An 18,043-nucleotide genomic window follows, 5' to 3' on the forward strand; every position below is an offset into this window, starting at 1 on the left:
CCATGATTTTTAAAATTTTTGGAAGTTTTCAAATTTCAGAGTTGGAAAATTGATAATGACGAAATTTGTTCATTTTTAGACGTACTATTCATTTCCGTAATAATTGTTTTCATTGCTATTTTTTGAAATAGGTATCTATTGAAATTCATTCGTAGCCCTTTCAATTTGCAAGTTGGGCAAAAAGTCACAACAATTATGTGATTTTGTTTCGTTTTCGATGCTCCACCCACTTCCGAAGTCAAAACGGGATTTGATCGTTAGTTTCGAAGAACGCAATTTACCTTTTCTAATCTGAAGATAGGCAACACCTTCATCTTGACATTTTTTTTTTAGTGGTAGGCTGGTAGCCTGATAACTAATTGCATTCAAATCTAAAGTTTTGCTGACCTCTCACTGGACATTCTGTTTCAGTGTACAAAACTAAGTACATAAGTACGTATGAGAGGAGTGTGTACATCTTCGAGAAAAAAAGGCAGTTGGTTGAGAAAAGAATGGAATCTATGATAGGTACTTTTTATGTCTTAAAATGAAAAAAAAAAATCAAAATTTTGATATACCTACACATAGAAGAGGATACTGAATATTAATCGTCAATTCGAATTATGTTTTTTTACCAGATCATGAAGGATCATTGGTGTAGCTTTAATAAAAAAAATCAGCCGCCCAAACAAAAAATTGAAGATCCTACGAGGTTTTGGATTTTTTAAAATTGTTCAAAAATTGAATTAACTGTATTTTTTATAAGATAATATCCCAACTATCAACACATTTTGAGGACCACTTTCGATACGAGCGAGGAAGAATATATTTTTCAAAATTGGTCCTGTTAGGGTACATGATTGTACTTACTAGAAATGCGGTTTTCTACCTACTTTCTAGGATATCATCGCCCCATTCAATTTTTTCCAAGAATTAAGGCAATTTTTGAACAATTTTGGAATATTTAAAACACATTAGATAAGGTCCTAAGTTTTCCGGTTTTTTTTTTGGAGCTACCAGCTACCGTACGGTTGAAAATTGAGCATAATTAGTAACTGATTGTGAGTAAGGTTTCCTTGTAGTCATAACGATTTACGAGATGATATTCAACACGAAGTTAAGAACTTGAAGCGTTGAAATGATACAAAGACGAAAAATGAAAATAAGTACGCAAAAATTTAAAGAAAGCATGCACAAAATTTAAAAAATTTGTTTTCGTATCAGACTCACGGATGCAGTCAGCAGTACTCGTATTACTGTGATGTGAGTTTTCGACAATTCTAGGCTTTACAACTTTTGAACTGTATTGAACTGGTAGGATAATTGAGTGACGTGCATGTAATCCATAGCTCTTGACGAAGCACCCATCATGTTTTCTACATTATATTAACATGAATATCTTATTGTACCGCATGATTCGATGTATCTCACCTCATCCTTTTGTGAAATGATCAATACTTAATGAAGATATTCAACTTTCAGGTAGATGCCTATTCGAGATAGCTGGTGCGCTCAGACCTTCGGAATAATATCAAAATGAGCGGCCAACGCAATTCGATCGGCGATACAAATACATTGGTGTTCTTTCATCACGTCGGCAAACTGAAGGATTTGGCTGCGGTATCCTTGATGGCTGCTTTGATGCATCATAAAATAACGCAAATGCATCGTGGAAATGTAGAAGTTAATATCGACTCTCGTGAAGTAGACCTCATTGGTGTTCCGCTTCCAGAAACTATTAAAAATGTGATCAGTGGATTTAGTGAAAGAATGAACGTATGCAGAGTGAAATGGTGGCAATATCACAGTAAATATGTGTTTTGCGATGAAATTTCCGATCCAGATGATTTGATTGTCTTATTGGATCAGATAGTATGGCTACCTGATGGCTGGATTAGCTTCGAACAAACAGCCAGAAAGTTGTTGGTTAGCGATAAAACTACCCAAGTACAGAAGTTCCAAATGGTTTGTGCATATTGTTTCACCGATGACGTGGATCGGTTGAAGGAAACATTGTCGCAAGATGAAGTGGATCTGGCAGCTATGAATTTTCACACAGACGATCCATTTTTGGATTACTGGCGTGTTAGAGTCCCTCCTTACGCAATGTATGGTTCACCTGACCCTGACGCTGGCCTGTTTCGTTATGTGTTGGGAATTTTAAACTATTATGGTCACTGGCCTGCCATTGAATATTTTTGGAATCAGCCTCATGGTGAAGAAGAACGGCTCGCCAGAGCTAATCAGATCATCGATGATCAGGAAGCCAAGCTAATCTGGCACCTTCTTCCTAAATTAACAAGTTCAGAACTAGATTCAATTTTAAGAGAAAAGTGTCGTGATATTATAACTGCCTTAATGGAAGATGAAGAATCCAATTACACCGAATATGTCATATTGATATGGAAACGTGCAGTGGATATAATCGACGACGATTCGCTGCTAAGTACTCTACGCGAGACTCGGAATTATTTGCTGTGGGAGATGTGGCTCAGCATTTCAGAGCGACAGAAAATGTTTGTAGCCAATCAACGAAATTATGATTTTGTGGGATACTTGATTGAAGGTCTTGAATCAGATTCGCCAAATTATCAGTTGATTGTCGATATATTTTCGCTTTGGGATGTCGAACGTAGGCGTCAACGCTGGAAAGTCAATTGGATTGATTTAGTTATCGGTCAAATGAACCATAAAAACAAAATCGATGAGATGATGAAGATGTGCTTAGAGAGTGAAGAAAAGATAGCTCTTTTCAAAATCACAGTTATGATCGATTATAATACTATCAAAGCGGCTTGTGAAACCTTACTGAGCTCAGGACGTTTCAAAGAATTGCAAAACTACTTGAATTTCTGTACGTCGGACCAGGAAGTGATCCGTAATTTAAAAAGGCAAATTATTGAGACAATGCCGAAAAGTGCCCTGTCCAAACTTTTGTGCGAACATCGTGATGGACGACTGGAAGTAGAGTTTGAAAACTATCTCCACGAAGTATTAACTACGAGCGAAGCTAAAGATTTCAAGAATCAGTTGGTCATGTGTAATTTAGACCTCATGCGCCGTTTGCTAAATGACGAATCGATTCACGATGTTATATTATTCGTTGAGAAGTATTTATCTAGCGAGGAAGATCGGATCAAAGTCAAGTTAAATTTTATTGATTATTTGCACGAGCCTAAACGTGAATACCAATTTGATTTCAATACGAAATTGAAGATGCAACCCTGGTTGGATTTGTTAGCTTGGTGTTTTAACAGTGAAAAAAGTCTTGTGGAACAATTCCATACATTGTTACGATCGTCAGCGAAGGTATCTGATAATGTTGAGAGGAGGAATTTTAATGACCGTTGGACGCATGATTTAGATTCAATCTTCAAGTCTTTCTGCGGGTTTTATTTAGATCCCTAATAATTAAGGGTAGGTACTAGGTATTAGACATAGTGGAAAATCGGTGTTAAATTTTCAAAATTCATGATCAAAGTATTTTTTATTTATATTTTTAAAGTTTTCATTAAGATGGGTAAGTAGAGGTACCTATATTTAGAGTTAAGATGTTTTACTAAGAAGTGATTTTTTTTTGGTTGCTGATATGCCTTATTATTTTTGTATTTTGCCTATTGTTTTGATCGTATAGTATTAGATAACTGTTCAACAAATGAAAATACGTAAAAGTATTTTCAATTGGTATTTTTTTTTATTGTCATTGCGATGTTGTTAGGTAGGTACTTAACCTGGGAGATTTCATTTTTAAATAATGTCTCCTCCAATGTATTTTAGGTAGGTATCTATTGACTGACAATTTAAGATGGGATGAGCTTCAACTACTCGTAAGCATAGTAAAGGCAGTTCACGCAATACATCATAAAATGTAAACTTGGTCAAAAATTTCATTTCCTTAGTTTACGAGTACGACAAGAACTGGTAAGTCATGGAAAATGGTGGTGACTTTGTGTAAAAGCTCTTCGGACTTCTGTGAGCACCAATAAGAAGTGAGTAATTCTTGGACAGTTGGACAGAGTGTAATTGGTAAAGCTGTTACCAAAAGGTGATCAAATACCGGTACGAATAATTTGACTGTATGACGAATGACCATCACCGATCGACTCCTAAAACACTGACATGAAATTTTTTAAACTAAATTTCGTATGAAGCATACGATTATCGTTATCTCTACTAATTTTATTTCGCCTATTTTTATTTTCAGTTAAATAATTTGATACCCGAATAAATGTACATACATAAAACAAGATGATAAATTGATAACTGTATCAAAAATATCCTCATTTTTTGAAATAAGCATGGTTGAAAACATGAGAGAATCCACATGCACATGAATTTATTTATCAATTTTTAAAATTAAACAAAATTAACATATGTGAGGACTTCGAGTTGATCATAAGTATCGATAAAATTAACAAATTTTCAAAATCACCATGCTCAAAAATGTAAAAATTAACGTAAAATGAAATATGTATTTCGGAATTTTTCCATTTTCCTCAAAACAAATTGGTAGGAGCTGGAGCGAAAAAACCGTGAATTTTTTAAAAACATCCTCTGTTTGAAATCTCATATCTCCCCTCCAGGGTCACCTTGAGAGCTAAAAAAAATTTGTAAGTAATTTTGAACTCTCAATGAAGATCTTCTTTGAATTTGATCAAAGTCGTACATTTTTTCCCGCAATATACCTATTCTAATTCCTAATGCATATTATAATACTTTATAGGTAGGTACAAAATATGCAATTGATTTTAACATAGATAGATTAGATACCTATTACTCATTCACACCATCATGTTCTAATATTAGCAAAACAGTCTTTATATTATATCTGTCTTCAGTGGAAAAATCATCTCTAGGATAGGTATTTGTATTATTATTAATAAAAGTTTTGATATCGGAAACGCTCTCCTTGTGATACCATCGTAGAAATTCTGCTATCCTTTCACGAATTCGAATAAGATAATATCCGGACGCTGTACCGGCAATATTCAACATGATTTTGAATGTGTAACGAGCAATGAAAAACTCCCTGAGTTGATCATCAGTTAGATTCGGATGTTTCTCATCAATGAACTCCTTGAAGAAGAACTCCTTTGCGATTGTCAACTTCTCAAATTCCGATACACTCGAATCCTGCAGTAATTTTCTCGCTGTCTCGACGTAGTCTATATTCCCGTCGACTAACCAAACCAGGTGTTTCAAGCAAGGTACTATATTAGAGTATGACCTGTTGAAGAATATGTTGGATGCGTGGAAACCTATCCATTTACTGATATTATTAGCCATGATTTTGACGCAAGTATTGAGCGTTTGCCTTAGATTTTTTGGTATAGGGATCTCGTTGATTGGGAATGGTTTGAAGAGTTCGTGCTGATTGATTGGTGCATCGTGAGTGATTCTGTGCTCCCATAGAGATTTGCCTATCTGCAGCATGGCTGTGTTTTGCAACGTCATTACCGAATCTAATGTCGTAGGAGCCGCCATTTTATCTGCAATAGAAATCAAAATGGCTCATTTGAATATATGTTTTATGGATCAATTAATAGTGTTCAGCAAGTGATCCTAAAAATTCCATCCCTCTGCTCCAAGTTGGTCTGCTTTTTAGGTAATTTGTCAATTTTCAAAAATCCGCCGTACTTGAAAAATTTAATACAGTGCCTTAAATTTTGCCTGCGAGTATTTTTGGATATCAAACATTTTTCTGCTGATTCAGAAGCCAGTGATTAGTAGTTAGTACCAACGTGTAGATCTTTCCAAAGCGAATGCAGCGACTTTTTTTTAATAAACCCCTCTGTCTATTCATGGGAGGAAACTACCGGTGTCTACAATGTACCAAATGAGCAAAAAATGAAAATTGGTTGCAATAAAAAATTCGACCTGGGGATAACTTGTTGAGTATTTTTTTAGCTGAAAATTGTAATTTTTGGCTTTGACGTACTCCAATTTTTGAAGGATCTGTGCAACTTTCAAGTTTTGAAACTGATCAAATTTCTGTAAAATTATTGCAGTTTTAAACCAATTTTTTTCAAATTTGCAGAAATTTTAGATCCTATATACTACCTAGAGTTATTTACTTATGAGAATTTCTGAAACATTTTTTCAAACGTATTTTTTTTTAGCTGGCCTTATACTTACTCGTTTAATTTCCAAGTAACGAAATTACTAAAGTTGATTTTTTTACATTTTTATGAATTAAATTTTTTCCAAAACTTTGCCCTACCTACTATTTTTTTAAAAAGTTGATAATTTACGAAAGCGTTCATTTTTAAAATTATTTTCCAACTGGTTACACTTCTTTTTTCAGCGTTACGGTTACAAAGCCCTGCCTTTGATTGCAATTGTCAAAGTCTTGCTTTCTGCCAAAAGTAGTAAAAAGTTTCGACTTCTGTCCAAATTGCCAAAATGTGTTATTACTTGCCAAAAATTGCTAAACATTATCGCTTGTTAGTTGTTTGCAAAAAAATTCAATTACATATCTCAATTCCTCCCTCCCCCCAAATTGGCCAAAAAGTTTCGCGATTTGTCATCAAAAATTGCAGAAAAGCTGTGCTTTTTTATCTACTAAAATTGTCGACGTCTCGCTTTTTATCAATATTTTCCCAAAAAGTTACTTTCACCTGAGAGAGGCAGAATAGTTTCACTTTTTTGACAGAAGTTTTGCTTTTTGTGGGTAAATTAACAAAGATGTCCGCTTTTTATCACATTGTCAAATATAGCCGAAAAATATTCTGCTTTTTTTCCAACATCGTCAATATCGTGCCTTTTTTTGCCAAAAATTCTCACTGTAATTTCAAAAATTACTAGAAAGTCTCGCTTTTCTGGCAAAAATTTGGATAGGTATCGTATCTTTTTTTTCTTCAGTAAATGCCTGGATGTCTATTTTTTAATGAAATGTTCTGGCTTATTTTGTGATGTTTTTCTGCTTTAAAATGTTTTGCTCACGTTTTGTTACGTTTTTGGTCATGTTTTATGATATTTTTCTAAACTTTTTTGGTTATTCAAGTTACTTGTTTCGAAAGAAATTTAAAACGAGCCCTGTCTTACAATTAGCGAAATTTTTTAATAAACTGAGCTAATCAGCTCCTCACATAAAATATAATATTATTATGAAGTTGGGTACGTACCTACTCAACAGCAATACAATGATCGAAGAATAAATCCGTGAAATGCAGTTTGAAACTTGCGATTGAAAATCAAAACTGCAAAATAAATTATTACAATATCGATGAAGCTATAACTGCACTTTTTACGTTGTAGAAGGTCTTGCCAATTGCTGCATGGAATCACTGAAGAAATTCACTGGGCAAAGGATTAGTACACGTGCTTTTTGTGGACTGGTATAGAAATGTACCTCTACCTACTGCGCGCTCATCCCTAGAAGACGGAAGTAGCGTTTGCATTCATCATTCATTGTTTTGCAGACCTGTTTATTGTGTATTTGCAGTAGCCACTACAGGCCCGAGACAACTAATACGTATAATGTACATACATAGACATACAAAAGAGAAAGGGGTGCGTGCGGTGGTGAGAATTTCTTAAGCGATGCTAATAATTATACTGTGGTCGAGGTTGTTAGCTGCGCTGCAGTGAAATTTCCATTCATACTAACTCACTCACACTCAGCCTCTTGGAGTGTAACAAATGTAGCCATACTAACCAACATATTTTTTGACATGAGGGAAATGGACTCGCGATTCAATTTTTAAATGTTTTATACGACTTGACTTATCGAGTTATCGAAGTGGGTTAAAATTATGTGAGAAATTCAGATCCTTACATATTTAGACCGAAACATTTTTTGTATATTTTTTGAGAATTTTAAGCTCAAAATTGAATCATGATTCTTGGAATTTTTGTAAAAGTTGTCATGCAATCTATCAAAATGAGTTGGAATTTTGAAAAAAAAAACACATAAATTTCCAGATCAACTTGTTTAAGCACAAGTTTAAAGAATTTTGTGCATACTTGGGTCATGATTTTCGAAACTTTTGTAGAGTAGTCATGCTATTTATCAAATTACGTTGAAATGTCGTGAAAAAAAAATCAGGAATTTATATCTCAACGTTTTCGAGCACTTTCGATGAATTTTGAGCCCAAAATGAGACAATTGTCAGAGTCGTTATAGTTTCTTATCAGCAGCAAAATTTTAAGGCTGCTATTTTTCAAAAATCCTAAAAACAAGCTTTGATATAGATTTTTAATGGGTAATTTCAACCTAAGTATATTTCAAGTTGAACAAAAAAAGTTTTCAGAAATCTGAAAAGGGCTCACAATTCTTCAAAATTACTCAGAAATAATTTTCGTCGAAATATTTGCATTGATCGTGAAATTTTAATCCATTTTGATTGGTCCCATGACAGAGTGTACAAAAAAATCTGAAAATCTTATTTCAATTTTTGAGCCAAAATTTCTTCAAATTTGCACTAAAATCATTTTTGTTGAAATATTTGAATTTATTGCGAAATTGTAACCCATTTTGATAGGTCACGTGGAACTGTTTATGAAATTCCCGAAAATCTTGACCCAATTTATGGCTAAAAATTGTTTAGAAGTGTTCTAAAAAAGATGTTTGTCGAAATATTCGAATATTCCACGAAATTTTATCCAGTTTTGGTAGATGGATGGAATTTTTTCTTTAAATTCCCAAAAATCGTCACCCAGTTTTGAGCTCAAAATTTTTCAAAGTGTTCAAAACACATTTTTGTTTGAATATTTGAAATTAATACAAAATTTTAACTCTCTTTGAGTGGTCGCAAGCCGCAAGGCCACTTTTGAATTACCTATTCTACCCTCGTAGTTCATTTTTATTCGAAATTGGAGAGGGAACGACATTAAAGTTGGACTACACTCTCTTGTACTTGTACTATAACTTAAATTTTTACATGGTTCAATGTGCATGGGATGAGCTTATTATGCTAGGGATAGGTATGGATTTTTTGGGCCTCCACTCAGTAACGATAACGCCTCCCTAGTCTTTTAACACTTGTCAAGTTTTTTTTTTTTTTTTTTTTTTTTTTTTGCTAAATCAGCCTAAAAATCACATTTGAGGGGCACTAGTACCCTATTGTGCTGGTACCTTTCCCACTTGTTTGACTGTGAAAATTTAAAACACACGGTGTCTCAAAATTCCAGCCACATTCGATTTCTGATGCAGGTCCAGTTTTATTTTGGTAGAGTTTTTCATAATGAAAATTTTTTTGCAAGAGAGATTTTGGTGTTTCAGTTTTTTATATTTGGTAAAAATCAAAGGTGCAGGTACAGGTTATTATACTTGACCGAATTTTCAACAAAAAAAAATCTGAACTTTTACCTATTCAACATTTGAGCTTAACGTTTCCAAAATTTCAGCATTAAAATAAATGTATAGTAAATCAGTCCAGCTTACTCGTAATTTCATCAGACTTGTAATAATTTTCAAGCATCAAATTCCAGGTTGAACTTGAAATTTTCCTCAATTGAAAATCCTTACGACTCTTTTCCCTCATTTCATTCCTATTTCATCGTCTGATTCAGTGATTAGTCATTTTTCTTTTGAGGAGTGTTGTCTAAAAATGGGAATGAAATGTTATGTTTTTGGGCATTTAATTCATCTTCCTTCACGAGGAAAAGGAATTAAATTTTACAAGAATTCAATGATAGGTAGGTACCTATTTTATTTTTATCACCAATTTGTACTTGGCCTGTTGGACGGGACCTTCCGTAATACCTACGTTTGAATTTCTAAATTTCAATTTGGAAATTTATTGACAATTTTCTTTTGAGGTCATCTTCAATTAGGGTTTGGGTTTAGCTGAACTAGAGCTGAACCTGGTTTAACTAGGGGTTAACTTTCTTTCAACCTTGTTTTAACTATGAAACGAGGATCAACGATCATCGATTCGATTTCTGCGCCTGCGCACCATAATGAGATTCAGCTACTGGTTTATTTTAGTTCAGATAAATCACTGTTGAAGCGTGTTAGTGATTGTATATTATGATAACAGCAATGCTGATAAAAAAGATTGAATATTGGAAATTGAAAAAGAATCAAAGTTTGAAAAATATCATTCAGAACTATTCCTTGCATAAATCAGTGAAATAGTAATCAAATCCGATTTCAAAATGCCGTTCTTAAGCTTGCTGACAATATTGGCTTTGTGTAAACCGAGAGAAATTCAAAAACGTACAGATTACTTTGATACTTATAGTGATCAAGATTTCCTCGATCGCTTTCGAATCTCCAAGAAATCTGCAAAATTTGTACTGGATTTAATCGAAGAACAAATAGCTTCTCCACCGAACAGGTAAACGTGATCATTGGATAATACTGAGTAGTTTAAATTTAAAACCGTAGAATAAAGCAGCAGCAGTTCATCTTTAGAAATTCGTTTGTTTCTGTGCGAAGTTGAACTAATGCGCTCAATATTATTTCATTCCAGAAGCACTGTTTTATCGCCTGCAGAACGACTCTTATTAACATTACGATTCTACGCCACCGGTTCATTTCCATCCAACAGCGGCGATCTCTTTGGCGTAGATAGATCAACGGCCAGAAAAATCATCGCGTTGGTATCTTATCACTTGGCATCACTACGACCAACTTTCATCTTATTTCCCGAAACAACTGAAGAAATTACCGAAGTACAACAGCAATTTTACAATATCGCCAAGTTTCCCAAATGTATCGGTGCTCTGGATTGTACGCATATGAAAATCGAATCTCCCGATGGTAGAAATCGAGCTGAAAATTTTCGCAATCGTAAAGGATACTTCTCGTTCAACGTACAAACTATTTGCGACGCTAATCTCAAAATTACGAATATTGTTTGTCGATGGCCTGGTAGCGCACACGATAACACTATATTTGAAAATAGTAGTATTCGCACTAGATTCGAAAGTAATGAATTCAAAGATGCGGTATTAGTCGGCGATAGTGTGTATGCTTCGAAAAGCTATCTAATGACACCGTTCGCCAATCCAACTACAGAAGGTCAGAAAAAATACAACGAAGCGCATCTTCAAACTCGTAATGCTGCTCGAAGGTGTCACGAAGAATGGAAACGCAGATTTCCTATATTAGCGATAGGTATTCGTTTGAATTACAGCTACGTAGATGCCATCGTTGTCGGTACTGCTGTTTTGTACAATATTGCCAAGAATTTCGGTGATGATGTTCCTAGTGTTAGTCAAAGCGATGAACAGTATATCGGATTAGGTCAATTTGGAACCGGTAATTTGGCTAGTAATTCTGTTGATCCTGCGTTGGGTGCTCCGGTTGAAAAGAGGAATTCGTATGTGAAGTATTTTGAAAGTTTAGGTATTGATGAGGGAGGCGATGCTGAAAGTGATGTATAAAAATGAGTTGTAAAGATGTGAGAGCGTTGTAAGTGAATTCATGCTCCAAATTTAATTTAGGTAATTCTAAGCATTGAGTTAGTTTTTATTTTAAATTATGGACCTTTTTTAAAATATTTTTTTCTAAAAAATACTTACAATAAATCCATAATATTTTTATTATACTGTTTTGAATCACTTATCAGTGTGTAGTAATGAACATGAGTCTACCTAACGGTACATATTATACTCAACAAAGAAGATTTTGGTTTTAATAAAGCTGTTGGTTTCCCTTTTCTGTGCACTCGTGAATTTAAAGTGGATGTCTAGCGAATCCCTCAGAATTTTGGGTAACAGAAGCTCATCAATTGGAAGTACATAACTCAAAAAGTTAGCGGTCGTGAATTATTTTACTGAAAGTAATTCTATGCCCCTGGGTCATTCCATGTCAATTCGACCGAAAAATGCGATTTTGAAAATCATGTCTTTCGATTTCGCTCAATTTTTTTTTTACAATATCTCCGCAATCAGTTTGGTCACAGCTCCTTCAGGGACGGGTGGGGGGGGGCTTCCATTATTTTCACATTGTCTCGAGGTACTCAACTTCAGCAGCGCATTCCTCCAAAGCTATGATACTTTGATCTAAACTGATTTCACAGTTGGAAAGGGCATTCCATTTTGAACTTCTTAAGCATTTTGAAATTTTCAAAAATTGAAAGTTGAACTTTGAAATTGAAAGTTCAAATTTCAAAATGGCGCTGTGAGTGGGACCCGACATAATTCTGAAAAATTTTCCATTGATGTACCTTTTGATGCATTTTTGAAGTATTCAATTTTCGAGATGGGATCTTTTAATGGAGGGGGAGCACCCTCTCCCTCAAATTTGGGCAAAACATTAAAAAAAAATCTGGGGCATGTGATATATCGAATTGTATGTTTTTAATGACGCTGAATACGAATATGACGTCATATTTTTGATTGGACCCCATCCACGGCTCCCAGCACCTCCCCAAATGGGGTAAAGGTTCAAAAAAGTGTTTTGTCTGTGCGACACATGAAATAGTATGTTTTTGGTGACGCTGAACACGAATATGACGTAAGATTTTTGATTGGACCTCATCCACGGCCCCAACCAATTTTTTGGACTTTTATCAATCTGGGGGGGGGGGCATGGGTGAGGTCAATTTGAAAAACTAAGGCTATATTCAATTATTCATGTTCAGCGATATCGAAAACATACTATTTCATGTGTCACACGAATGAAACCATTTTTTTGACTTTTACCGGTAATTCATGACATTCACGTCTTGAAGTGTTCAGCTTTTTGCAAATTTTTAAACTTGTTGTCTGAAAAATTGCACATAGTCCCCTAAGGCATAACTGCTAAATTTTATGTAGTTACCTTCTTGAAAAAAATTGCCAACCCAAGAAACTCGTATTATAGGAAAACTTCATCAAGATATTTTTAAGAATTGGAGTAATCCATCAATAAACTTTTTGAGTTTGTAGCACAACTTTTGAACTTTCAAAAATTACCAACCCAAAAATATCTAGGGAAACTTTGACAAAACGTTTTTATAAATTGGAATAATATGTAGAGCTTTTTGAGCTAACGTGCAACTTTTCGAACTTTTGAATAAAAACTGCGCTGTATTCCCACTTTTAATAAAATCAACAAAAATAATTATTTAGTTCGCCGAATGCAAATTAAAAATATTTTGAACTTTCAAATAAAAAACTACATTTTATTCCGACTATTAAGTACATAGTAATAAAAATCAGCAAAAAATATTAATTTTTCAGTTTGCAGAATTTGAATTTAAAATTAGAATAATTCATTATAACTTTCTGAACCTTCAAATAAGAAGCTCCGCTTTATTTCAACTTTCAATAAATATAACAGATAACAGAAAATAATGTTTTACTTCACATGATTCAAACTTTCAACCTCCGATCATTCGACTACTGAGCTTTTTTAGCCTTCAATGCCACTTTTAGTGCATTTTAAAAAAAATTCAGGGTTTTAAATTTTTTTAGTTTTTAACTTTTTGAAAAAAATTAATGAATTTTTTAACTTGGAATTTTCTAATTATACAGATCCTATGAAAGATGTAGGCAAAAGAACTATTTAAAAAATTGCATCGATTGATCATAGACCTTTTCGAGCTTATGATACATATACAACTTTCAACTCGTTCACTTTGTTTTTTAAATTTTCTCAACTTCTTAGTATGTTTGGATTTAGAAAAATAATATGTATTTTCAGTGTTGGAATATATTTTCAACTTTGAAACTTTTTTTTGGGATTTCTTAAATTTTTCCAATTTGAAATTTTTTAAATTGAAGAGTTGTAATTTACTTATTTCAACTTTTTTATTTTTTGAAATTTTCAATTTTTTTTGTTCAAATTGACTGAATTTTTTCAATTTGAAATGTCTGAATTGGAGGGTGCAGATCCTATGAGAGGAATGGGCAAAAAATTATTTTAAAAATTCCGCTCGACAAAAATCCTTTTTTCTTTATAGGTAATAATAGAAGAAGATAGAAGATAATAATGACAATTTTATTATTGATCAGATTTTGACGTGGTTCTGCCGATGTAAGTGTCATCAAATGAAGTAGAAGGAAATAGCTGTGTCATGCATTTGTCTAATAGTGGTATTGCCACAAGATCATCATTATGTTTGAAATGTTTGACTTCCACATATTTTAACTGCTTATAATGTGGATTTTCTGGAAGATCGGCAACTTAATAAAATATTAAGGAAAGTTATATCTTGAACGCTTAAATTATAATGCTGCCAGCAATTGAGTAAGTAGTTTACGAATTCATTATCTGATCCATCAGATACATAATTCGAATTTTTAATTAGCCTCAAAAATTCGTATTGCATATAATTAAATACCCCGTGTGATACAGCGACTGAGGCAGAAAAATTGAGAAGTAATGTAGAAAAATCCCTGTCACATAAATCGGGATTATTCTTATGGTAGTTATGAAGTTTCTCATTGATGCATTCTAAAACCGGAAAAATATTTCTGGAAAGTGCGCGGTACCACTGGCGAAAAACCTTGGTAACACCTCTACGGGTAAAACGGCCGCCTTTCCCTACCTGCCCGTCTAATTCGTCAAATTTTTTGTCGTACGGGGCAGGCAGGGTCTTATGACTGCATTTATCTTCCTCAAATAATGGGACAAAGAAAATCCCTCTGAAGGCGCCCTCAGCATATGGTGGTGATTTGAAGAAGTATTCCAGAATTCCGTTTGCAACCTGGCTGGCGCATTGAACGGAATGATAACCCTGTGGATACAAGATAGGTAAATTATTTACTTAGGTCATAAAATGAATAATATTCATGGCATCGGAGAGATTCTGATCCTGGAGCCTCTCAAAACAGTTCTGTTCAGGAGCGTTGAACCACTAGCAATGTGCAGAGCATGAGGTGTTTCACTTCTTTATTAGGCTTCAAATTAGTGAAGACTTGATTTCTCAAACGTTTTTGTATGGAACTTGATGATGATTGAACAGATGCACAATTGCATATTATGCCAATAAAATGTAGTTTGATCAGTAGCATGAATGAAAGAAGGGGCAATTCAGTTAGCACGTGGATTAGACTGTTACAGACTACAACGGCTCAACTTATACTGTACATTTTACCGAATCTGTTACCATCAAAGAGATGAGTCGATTAGGGTCACTTCAAATTACTTCATGAAAATTCCGATACTATTGACTCAACCATTTGATGTAAAAACATCAAGTAGGTAAATCTTAATCAGCTTGAAAATAACCAGTTTTCGAGTAATACCTACATTTCCACAAAATTGTCAGAATCTCAGTTTTTTTGAGGTTTTCAAAATTTTTTTAAAAGTTCCATCGTATCTTATGGACTATTGATTTATTTTTGTTGATGTAATTGGAAGTGATATCTGCAGACTATAGTTGATGACAAAACTTTTCAGAAGTCGATGTAGTGTGGTGGATATCAGAAAATCAGGACCCTAAATCTTATACCTACCCGGGTCACCAAAAAAATGCGATTTTGAAAGTCATGTCTTTCGATTTCGCTCAAATTTTTTTTACAATGTCTACCCACCCAGTAAGTAAGAAACCCGCAATCAGTTTGGTCCCAGCCCCCTCCGGGGGTGGGTGGGTGGGGGGGGCTTCCATTATTTTCACATTGTCTCGAGGTACTCAACTTCAGCAGCGCATTCCTCCAAAACTATGATACTTTGATCAAAACTGATTCCACAGTTCGAAAGGGTATTGAATTTTGAACTTTTTAAGCATTTTGAAATTTTCAAAATTCGAAAGTTGAAATTTGAAATTGAAAGTTCAAATTTCAAAATGGCGCTGTAAGTGGGAGCTACCATTTAAAATTCTGAAAAAATTTCCATAGATGTAACTTTTGATGCTTTTTCAAAATATTCAAGTTTCAAGATGAGATCTCTTGATAGAAGGGAAGCACTCCCACCCCCAATTTTGGGCAAAACTTTCAAAAAAAAATCTGGGGCATGTGATACATCGAATTGTATGTTTTTGGTAACGCTGAACACGAATATGACGTTAGATTTTCGATTGGACCCCATCCACGGCCCCCAGCACCTCCCCAAATGGGGTAAAAGTTCAAAATGTTATGGTTTTTTTCGTGCGACTCATGGAATAATACAATGTTTTTGGTGACGCTGAACTCGAATATCACGTCAGATTTTTGATTGGATTCCATCCACGGTCTCCAACAGATTTTTTAGACTTTTACCAATGGGGGGGGGGGGGGTTCTGGGGGGGTCATGGGTGAGGTCAATTTGAAAAACTAAGGCTATATTCGTGTTCAGCGATATCGAAAACATACTACATATTTCATGTGTCGCACGAACAAAACACTTTTTTGAACTTTTACCCCATTTGGGAAGGTGCTGGGAGCCATGGATAAGGTCCAATCGAAAATCTAACGTCATATTCGTGTTCAGCGTTACCAAAAACATATAATTCGATATATTACATGCCCCAGTTTTTTTTTGAAAGTTTTGCCCAAAATTGGGGGTAGGAGTGCTCCCCCACTATCAAGAGATCCCATCTTGAAACTAGAATATTTCGAAAAAGCATCAAAAGTTTATGGAAATTTTTTCAGAATTTTAAATCTTACAGCGCCATTTTGAAATTTGAACTTTCAATTTCAAAGTTCAACTTTCGAATTTTGAAAATTTCAAAATGCTTAAAAATGTGAAAATAATGGAAGCCTCCCACCCACCTTCTGAGACGGCTGGGACCAAACTGATTGCGGGTTTTTTACTTACTGGGTATGGGTTGGTAGATATTGTAAAAAAAAATATGAGTGAAATCGAAAGACATGACTCAAAAACGTTGGTCGAATTGATATGGAATGACCCACCCCGAAAATTATTACTCCGAATCCGCTGTACCAGATCCCCCCCCCCCCCGAGTGACTGCATTTCAAAAAATAAATCGATTTTTTTTTTTTTGTTATTCTTTTGCACGACTATTTTTTTCGTAGTTCCTCTACTTTTTTGAAAATTTATAAGTCGAGTTGTTAAAATGTAGAACGAAAGCGTAAATTGAATGAGTGCATAATCCTCAAGCATGGAAAGCTTGAACAATCTAATTGTAAATGGATTTTTAGCCCAGATTGCGCATTTTAAGTAATAGGTAGGTACATATTTTTCTGATTATACTTACAATCTTTTTCTGAAGCTCCCGCTTCTCCTCCGCATTTTTGATGAACCAATTTTTTGCTTTCGTCTTTTTATCGTCTGGTAAAGCATTTACGATTTCCTGTTCTGAGTTTGATAATAATTCCTTTGAATCTATGACGTATGATATTTTATTCCCATTAGTAGGTTTATACCAATAGTTAGAGAGAGCTTTGTTTTTATTTTAGAATCGATTTCAAGCTCGCTAAGGATAATTTACTCACCATAATATGGTTTCTCAATGAGTTTTTCGCCGGCTGCTGTAAATGTACTTTTACAATTATTAAAATATAATTTGATGAAAACCAGACTAGTTGCAAATATCAACTTCATCTTCACAAAAGTTGGATCCAAATGATATCAAGAACATCTGGTAATATAGGTAATCAAAAAAATTTAAATCAGGTAAATAAATAAAACAAAAATTAATCTATGAAAAATTTGATGATAAGTAATTGAAAAATGATTTGGAAACTTTTAACTTGTACTCAAATATGACTGTATGCTCAATGTTTCCCTGTAAGCATTACTTACCTACTAGACAATCCGCTATAGGAACAGAAAACTTGATAAGCAGTCAGATAAGCGTGCTAAATTTTCTCTATTAAAATTATTACGCAATCCGCTAGGTTATAAGTTACATTATCTACTATCAATTTATAGATAAAATTTTGATCATCAATACAGCAGAGACGGCGGTGGCAGCGAGTCTTACGTCATTCAGGATGAGATAATGAAATTGGCACTTTCTCCAATTTTGACGAAACTCACTCAAAATGTTACCATCCCAAAAAATTTGCGCGAGTCCGAGCCGCATTCGATGTTTCAAAATTTTTGGACCACCCCTTCCGGAGAACTTGCATTTTTAATTTTGAGCGAGTAAATTTTTTGAACTAGTTTCACAGTGTAAAAGTAACATTTCGGGTGAGTTGCGTCAAAATTCGCCAAAGGCCTCAAAATATTATTCTAAAATTTCGTTCGTTTTTCTGCAATTGAACAAAAAATATTGAAATGAAGTGGTGTGAAGAGTCAATA

The 18,043-nt window shown here is 34.3% G+C and overlaps 1 protein-coding gene and 1 long non-coding RNA gene across 2 annotated transcripts; one reads left to right on the forward strand and one right to left on the reverse strand.

Moving 5' to 3' along the window:
• Positions 1-9,949: 9,949 nt before the first annotated feature.
• On the forward strand, positions 9,950-11,464 carry LOC135844921 (putative nuclease HARBI1). The gene is made up of 2 exons (XM_065363313.1): positions 9,950-10,262; positions 10,398-11,464. Exons 1-2 carry the CDS (start codon positions 10,081-10,083, stop codon positions 11,311-11,313), a joined length of 1,098 nt encoding a protein of 365 aa, XP_065219385.1. The 5' UTR covers positions 9,950-10,080; the 3' UTR covers positions 11,314-11,464.
• Positions 11,465-13,067: 1,603 nt separating this feature from the next.
• On the reverse strand, positions 13,068-17,546 carry LOC135844628 (uncharacterized). Its single transcript, XR_010558587.1, has 3 exons — positions 17,233-17,546; positions 16,995-17,122; positions 13,068-14,594 (listed from the first exon to the last, which is right to left on the reverse strand). It is a non-coding gene; the product is annotated as an uncharacterized LOC135844628 (long non-coding RNA).
• Between the last annotated feature and the right edge of the window lie 497 nt (positions 17,547-18,043).

This window comes from Planococcus citri, chromosome 4 (assembly GCF_950023065.1).
Source record: "Planococcus citri chromosome 4, ihPlaCitr1.1, whole genome shotgun sequence".
In the NCBI taxonomy this organism is placed as follows: domain Eukaryota; kingdom Metazoa; phylum Arthropoda; class Insecta; order Hemiptera; family Pseudococcidae; genus Planococcus; species Planococcus citri.